The sequence below is a fragment of the Pieris brassicae genome, chromosome 7 (genome assembly GCF_905147105.1).
Source record: "Pieris brassicae chromosome 7, ilPieBrab1.1, whole genome shotgun sequence".
Taxonomy (NCBI): domain Eukaryota; kingdom Metazoa; phylum Arthropoda; class Insecta; order Lepidoptera; family Pieridae; genus Pieris; species Pieris brassicae.
Genome location: NC_059671.1, coordinates 4850030 through 4858094, shown reverse-complemented (window position 1 = coordinate 4858094; position 8065 = coordinate 4850030). Strand labels below are relative to the sequence as shown.

The 8065-nt window shown below is 32.2% G+C and overlaps 1 protein-coding gene across 1 annotated transcript; it reads left to right on the top strand.

Annotated features, from left to right (window-relative positions):
• Nucleotides 1-5383: 5383 nt before the first annotated feature.
• Nucleotides 5384-7439, top strand: LOC123711956 (glandular kallikrein, prostatic-like). Its single transcript, XM_045664833.1, has 6 exons — nucleotides 5384-5486; nucleotides 5553-5620; nucleotides 5687-5908; nucleotides 6126-6296; nucleotides 6362-6523; nucleotides 6794-7439. The coding sequence occupies exons 1-6, from the start codon at nucleotides 5456-5458 to the stop codon at nucleotides 7358-7360; spliced, it is 1221 nt and encodes a 406-aa protein (XP_045520789.1). The 5' UTR covers nucleotides 5384-5455; the 3' UTR covers nucleotides 7361-7439.
• Nucleotides 7440-8065: the final 626 nt, after the last annotated feature.

The following is an 8065-nucleotide window of genomic DNA, read 5'->3' as shown; positions in this document are numbered from 1 at the left end:
GCTATATTTACTAAAATATATTACCAAAAAAAATCCAATAAATATGTTTTAAATAAAATAAAAATACTAGTATTTTTTGCTTAAAGTTAAGCAAATTATACCAGCAAAACAGCGTAGCTAAGGCGATAAGGTAATGTAATTCATTCATTTCACTATACCTATAATAAAATGACATCTGAATATAGAATATTCGAAATAATAGAATATTACGAAGACAAACACCAAATCAATGTACTTAAAATTCCGAATCCTTAACCCATAAACCTTAAACAAACGGTTCATTTCGTCTTTATTCATAAAACAAACGAACTCAGCCGAAAGCAGACTTAATCCAATCCGCGAATGAAACGAAGTAAGACGTTCAAACAAATTATTTGACATAATGTCGTTAATTAGAAACCCTCTTTTGTAACTGAGGGTAGGGTAATTAGGTTCGGATGTTCTGAATGGGTCCTTTTTCTGCTCGTTACGAGTAAAACAAAGCCGAAGAAGTAAACAGACCGTATTTGGGAAATCATTTGCATTATAGAGACTTAAAGGCGAAACTGAGCAGCATAAATACGCCAAATCAAATAAAATCTACACCAATGTCGTCGATTAATAAAATAAAGGTCTAAAGTTACATTTACTAGTTCCCAAATCAAGAGCGTCATCTCTGCCACTGTTATAATTCGCAAAGTTTTGTTTTCTAATAACACGGTTTAATTCAAATTATCTTTTTAATGACAAGGTAAACAAAGGAATATCAATATCTCTAACATCTACCCAGTGTCAATAATCAGTGCCCACTGTCATCTCTCAAAGACAAACTGTCAGCTGTCACAAGCCTGACAAAATTTTTGCGCGCAATAAACAAAGTAAAAATAGAATTTGAAAGAAACTCCAATTATGCAATATATGTTTCAGTCTTAAATTTTTATTTTTATAAAAGCATTAATTCATTGTAGTTTATCAAACAATATGTTTGAAATATTTTATTTGTTTAATATAATAACACTATTCTGTAATTCCAAAGCTTATTAAGATTGTACCCTATAGAAAGATACACAATCAAATCAAGCGAACAATGGTGATGCAATTAAACGTTGAGGGGTGAACTCTTGCCAACAACCAATATTTTTCTTCTCTGAAAAGTACAGCGAATACTCGGTAATTCTATTTTTAGACTTAAAAGGTTGTAGGAACTCCAAGACATGAAATTCGAAGAAGAATCTGTAGAAGTATTATATTATTATTATAGTCGTTAGAAATACAGATTAATGACATTAATTTATAATAGATTTTGTTAGAATTCACGAAGTAGTGGTCAGTTATTATAATATCCCGATTGGTGTGTTATGCTCACTCTCGTAAACAAAACAAAATTTTTCTCCTAATTGAGTTTGCGATTCCTTTAGAAATCTCTTTTGACTCGACTACAATAATTGCCAGAACTCATTTCAAACGACGTTAAATACGACCGAATTTCAGATAATTAACTCAGATTACGGTCTCGGCTTAATTCGCTTTTGTTGCAGAAAATTTGAAGAGAGATGTATTACAATGTATAGTGGGATAGACGGTCTTACAGGTTATAACCGATCAAAAACTGATAATTAATATGATTATGATATGAACTGAATTATCTTCAGTCCGCGTATGTATCAAATGATTCAACTTACCTTTGTAATTTCAAATAGTTTCTTTTTTGTAGTCGTATTTGAATTTTTGTGGGGTACGTATGGAAGATATGTATAAAAATAAAAATATTAATCGTCCAAATAAAAGTTTCCGTACTTGGCTCGTGAGCAAGTTTTCTGGCTCCACTCATGAAAGAAATAGCTTAAAGCTTATAACCATCCATTGCACTTAGCCCTAATACAGTATTTAATTTATTTTTCTTCTGAAGAAATGTTATTAAATAACTTAAAGAAAACCAGCTCTATGAATCAATGTTACAAAACACTTAACTATTTCTCTCGTAGCTTAAACATAACTTGACAGGTACTTATAAATAATTTGACTGAAAGTAACGTAATAACAATGATTATTATTAAAACACGTGGATTGATGCCTTAAATGATATATAGTTTAATATACTTCTTCTGTCATGTTTCTGTAGGTCGTGTTAGACGCTGCACTTTCCTCCACTTCCCCCTTCGGCAAGCCTCAGCGCCTGGAATGGTAAGATCAGGCCGTTAACTTGATCGTAACAGCTATTGGATGTTGGCCTCGAGGTCTTTCCTTCACTCTGCAAATCATAAAAAGTCTAATTTCTTTATTCTTCGCCACACTATTGGTCATCTACATGACCAAAAATGACTCGGAATTTGTTGGTAACAGAGCCCAATAATGAGTATGTTCCTATACAGATATTTTTATAACAAGACATGCCTTACGTAAGTATAATTCAATGCAATCGAACACCATAAAGTACACGGTCAACAGAAACTTAAAACAACACATCTGTCGAGCAACTGTTAATTAAATTACGAAAAAAGCAACCCAATTTGTTCATGACGTTATTAAATGCGAAAACAATAGTTCAACCACCGTGAAAAAATTCAATATCGGGTAAGTTAAAGCCCATGCAAATTCGGAAAAATCTATTATAATCTACATCGCACACTGCTGGACGCTCTTTTCATTCGATGCCTTTTGTTGGCGGATTCAATTAAGTTTACATCGGCACCGAGGTCAGTTAATAAAAACCAAAGCCTACAAAAATTGGTGCGTAAATCAAATTCAATAAAGCGCGGCACACAATAGTGGGACAGAGCATCGGAAAATGACGCCGTCAAACAATCGTTGCGCCGTCATCACTTACCCTACTTTTATTTCAGGTGTGTTTTCATATATGGGAATAGTTTTAAAATGGGCCATTTTTATTTTAAGACTATATTTGTAGTTTAATGTAGAAGATATCTCCTAATAATGAAAAAGATTGGAGCCTACGAACAAATGCTCTACCAACACGTGAATATTCAACTTCTTGACACCACGGGCCTAGGAATAAGTGTAGGTTAGTCAAAAGTGCTAAACAGTGGTAAGTAAAAAAATAGTACACAATAACAAAGTGTCTTCCGCTTAATAGATACTGTAAGTAGTGTTATTGGACATGCTATAAATCCTTTTTAGTAAGTAATCTAGTTAGTTTTAAATTACTTATTAGTCTTAAGTAAGTTAGTAATGTTAAATTGTGACTTCGTAAAAAAATTGTAACTGCGAGAACGTCTTTATGTTTCACCATATTAGTGGTTTATCGGATATTATTTTTATATCGTGGAAACAAGTATAGCATACATTATTCAAGATAGTAAACCATTCTACGGACGAAAGAATTCCTGTAATCAGTTTAGTAGTATTTTAGATTCATCATCACAAAAATATAAAATACAATACGTTCCTCTAATGAAATAAACATATATTTAATAATGTTTCTAAAATTCCATTTTCATACCGTCCTACATATTCTGGAATCTTCTGGTAACTACTCTGATTGGTATTAGAGTCACCCTTTCACATTAAGAATTCTCTTCTACCTTTCCACGTCCCCGAATTAATCGCCCGAGAGCCGATGTCTATTAAAGTTTCTTCGCAAGTTGTTTAAGAGGCTCAACTCCCTTAAAACTCTGCAGATAATGTTAAACATTCATTTAAGTGCGCGGGGCACGCCTAACTTCCGAATCGTCGTATAAATCTTATAATTCTTCAACCGTTTAATATTCATATCACCTCCGCGTAGTTATATCTCCCTAGTACATAGTACACGAAACTCACCTAAACTTCTCGACTTCAAAAAAGGAGGTTTCTCAATTTTAACCCTTTATACGAGTTCACGGATAACTTTGTCGTTGACGACCTGACTTTAATGGTTATTTAAAGGACAAATTCTAAGAATCAATCTGATGTTAAAATCCCAGAGAAGTCAAGGGGAATCTACAAAAAGCGGTTTCAAATAAAAAAATATGAAAAGATTCCTTCAAAATTATTTTTCCATAATTATTTGTGTGTGAAAAATTACAACCACAGTTATCACTTGTAACAGAATATCTAGCGCTTTACATATTGATACCAAACTATTAAAATAAGTCTTATTTTATCATATGAAAAATATATTACAAAATGTACATTTCCGCACTATGTGTTAAAGAATTTAATTCATGATAATGTCATGACACTAAGGATTTGTGAATTTTGTTGACTACTATAGTCGATTAAATTATTATTAACTATTATGATTACTATTAACTTTATCTAAAGCGTTATTTATTAATTTCACTGAATGCTCGTGGCGGTCATCTTAAGGTCTGCAAAGTTTTATTGTTCTACACGTCGTGTGTAATTTAATTGAGTGTCGAACGATCACTTAACTATCGTTACAAATCGTCGAATGCAGTTTTACAATGTTATAAAATCAATACGAAGGTCCGTGTTAAGAAATCAAAAAAAGACACTCCCTTATACAATATATCAAGACAGAAAAAACAAACGAAATAATCCTTTAAATGTTTTATGCATTTACCCAATTTCAAAACAGAAAAGACGTGGAGCCGGCGTGCAGAATTGCGCCCGCCCATCTCATGTTCGCAGTCTTTTAAAATAAACCGCTCTTTTTATTATCTTAACATATTTTTCAAAAGTTGACGGCACTCGGAGCATATTAATACGCGTCCTTAAACACCCCTTACATGAATAATTAGATGTTTTAGGGATATTTCTCCACCTTATCTGAACAGGAGTTTAAATTTGCAAACTCATTCTTTTCGCTTTATTGGGGATAATACATCTTAGCTCGGTTACGAATCTTATTAATGTCTTTGAGTAGAGTCACTTGGAAGTTCGTTTCAGATAGCAAAAGGGAGGTGACTCATCTAATTCGATTTAACCGTCGTATTTTTGCGATATTTCATTTTTTTCTACCTAATAAGTTAATTAATTAATTCATAAATGGCTTTCAGATATTATGCTTAAAAAACGTTTGATAATACTATACGCTAAATAAGGATTATGTATGTATAGTCATTGGCGTTTAAAATAACACTGAGAACAAATAAATGTTTTTTTGTGTTTATAAACAATAAACATACGTAGTTTGTAAATGGAAATGTCCAGCTTTCTTAATAATTTAAATTATGAAAATTTGTAAATCTAATTTAAGAAAGTAGTCAAACCGCTACAATATTTTACATATTCTCTGCATGTACTCCATTCTTTTTAGATAATGTTAGAAAACGATTTGTATATTAAGTATAATATTACCCTATGGTTTTTAGAAGAACGTTTATATAGGTTCCTTTATTTATTACATTGGTACCATTGCTCTTAGCCTCAGATTTACATAAGTAAATAAAAACTTTTCGCTTCTATTCACATCGATAAGAAAATACAATATTCTTCTTTCAAAATACATTGACATTGGTACGCCAAAAGGACGTGTTGTAACTTATTATAAAATTTTAATTGTTAATTTGAAATGCATTTGAGAATTATTTACTTATTAGCAGGTAATATTTCACTTAAGTGCTAATATAATTTATCTTTGCCATTATAAGCTTTACCTGTAATTTCAGTATTTCTTCTACGAAGTGTTGCGTCAGAAGCTAATGATGAAATTAAAAAGGGGAAATATCCATATATGGTGAGTGAATGATACTCTATTTTAAAGATATATAATTTATAATAATTAATAATAACACATTACCAGGCCTTTATATATTACCCGGATGATTCAGTGGTAGACAAGAATGGAGTACGACTGACGCGAGCTGGTATCTTATTGAAACCGGACCGGCTTATAACATCATCATTGGAAAATGATGACGCACCGATGGCTTTTCCAGAGAAAACACTAGTTGCTAGACTTGGAAGTGTATCTATTGATAGCAACTTCAGTATTAATGAAGACGAACATGAACAGGAAAGTGAGGTAATGAACGTTGGCTGAAATTTACTGTTGATCAAATAACGATTTTTAAGTCCAATATTGAAAGTTTAGAAAATCTAGATTAAGAAATTTGCAGAAAGCACAGTTGAAAAGTTTGTTCACCCAAATTGACAAATCAGCAAAATCTGTCATTGAAAATTAATCTAATGTTTTAAACGTGTCTTTAAAAGCTTGATTAATAATATTTTAATGCTTTCAGATAATCCAGATTATTCGCCCCTACAATTTTAGTGCCACCGAGTGGTGGTTCAGCGATATTTCCTTATTGAAAACTTTGATTCCATTTAATTTAACTACAGCAGTAGCGTACACTTCAATATATCACAAGTCGGATATCATCAAGAAGGAATGTTTTAGCCTTGTGTACGCGGTAAGTAATACATTTATATACAGAAAGATGATGATTTCAAATATTTTAATTCTCATACATTTCAGCGAAACACTTTGAACAAGACGATGGACAAACTCCTGACACTGATACCAGTTGAAGTTATACCTTCAACAAGGTGTGGAAGCCACTATAGAGAGAAGACCATGGTCTGTGCACAAGACGTTGATGATAAGAAGAATGTCACCTACGACCCAAATTTTTGCTTTGTATGTATATTATTCTGGTAATTTGACCAGCACGAGCAAGTTTTTTGTTTTAAATACGGAAAATGTAGGTTCACAATAAAATGATAGATTTATCCGTCAGTTTCACAAATTTGTTTAACTTGAGTTTATTTGGCGTATAAATATGATCTCCCAAGTTGTTTAATCACTTCACCTCTCTGAACACCCTATCTTAAAACTGTTTGGTTTATAAGACATTTAACTAAACTGTTTGCTGCACTTTTGTCATACTTTTTTCTTATGGTTTTCTAGGGAAATGGAGGTGGTCCACTTATATGTGAGGGTAATATCTGTGGAATACAAACCTACAGCAACGGATGCCAGGAACCTTACCTATATCAAGTATTCTCAGGCTGGGTACTATTCATATCGTGTGGCATACAAGACACATGCCAGGAGAAGCAGTGTGAGAAAATTTGTACTGTCATAAATAAAGATTCAGAAAAAAGTACTACCAAACAACAAGTGGCGTTGGTCTCTCAGGAAATGTTTACAAAGGAAATAACACAATCGACTTCTGACAGTGAAAATGATTCGGAAGAAATGAGTCCTGAAAGGGCTACCGCAACTACCTCAAAAGATTTCGAAGATACAACTCTCACGTCTACATCTTTATTGGTGGAGGAAAGTCCAGAAACCTCAGCATCTGCCGAGACTCAATCTCTTCTGACTGAGACTTCTGGTTCAGTTGAAGGAAACTTGCGAAGAGCTAACGTAGAGGCTCACGAGCAGCCGATTAAGAAGAAGAATTCGGCAGCAATTTTGACGCCTTCAACTCAATTGCCAATTCTTTTTTGGGTAGCGATTAACTTTGCATAAGATTTTATTTATATTAATACTTAGTTTATTCCTATTATTTAGTCGTTTGTCATTCCGTAAAATAAATGTCATTCATAATTATGATCTATAATTTCTGATATTAGGTTATAATTATTCCAAACGCGTAAGTATGTTGAAGTATTTTCCCAATACGGTCTGGAAACTTGATAATGCTATTAGAGCAAACTGCAGAGGCGTTAAGCTTGCACCTTACTTAATTCTACTTATTTGGAAACTTTGACGCGCTTTTGCCAGACCGGAACATCTTTTACAATATAAATACCACTTCTGAAACTTTGAAGTACGAAGAATAATTTTATTTAAATACGTAATGTTGTGTATATATTACTGTTGGTACGTATTATCTCTTTATATGATGCGCTATAAATCTATTAAAAGTAAAGATAATAATTACATGTAATTAAAAACAAAACGCTTTTTAAAGTCTTGATTCATTTAATTGAAATAAAATATATATTTAATAAATAAAAATTTCCTAAAAAATTACATTTTTAGTTCAAAGTATAGTATATTAATATACTAGTTTTATTTCTCAGGTCATTTTTTATCCTTTAACTTTAATCCGTAGTTAAAACAAAAACTTGCTCGTGTTGGTCAAATTACCAGAAAAATATAATACACATACTTCTGTCACATTTAACTAAAAATATACCAATCAAACTTGGTTTAACTAAAATTGAAATT

Excerpts from the sequence above, each read along its gene's own strand:
- LOC123711956 (XM_045664833.1), top strand. The coding sequence starts at position 5,456 with ATGCATTTGAGAATTATTTACTTATTAGCAG. Across the intron at positions 5,621-5,686 it reads AGGGGAAATATCCATATATG|GCCTTTATATATTACCCGGA; the intron begins GTGAGTGAATGA and ends ACACATTACCAG. Across the intron at positions 6,297-6,361 it reads GTTTTAGCCTTGTGTACGCG|CGAAACACTTTGAACAAGAC; the intron begins GTAAGTAATACA and ends CATACATTTCAG.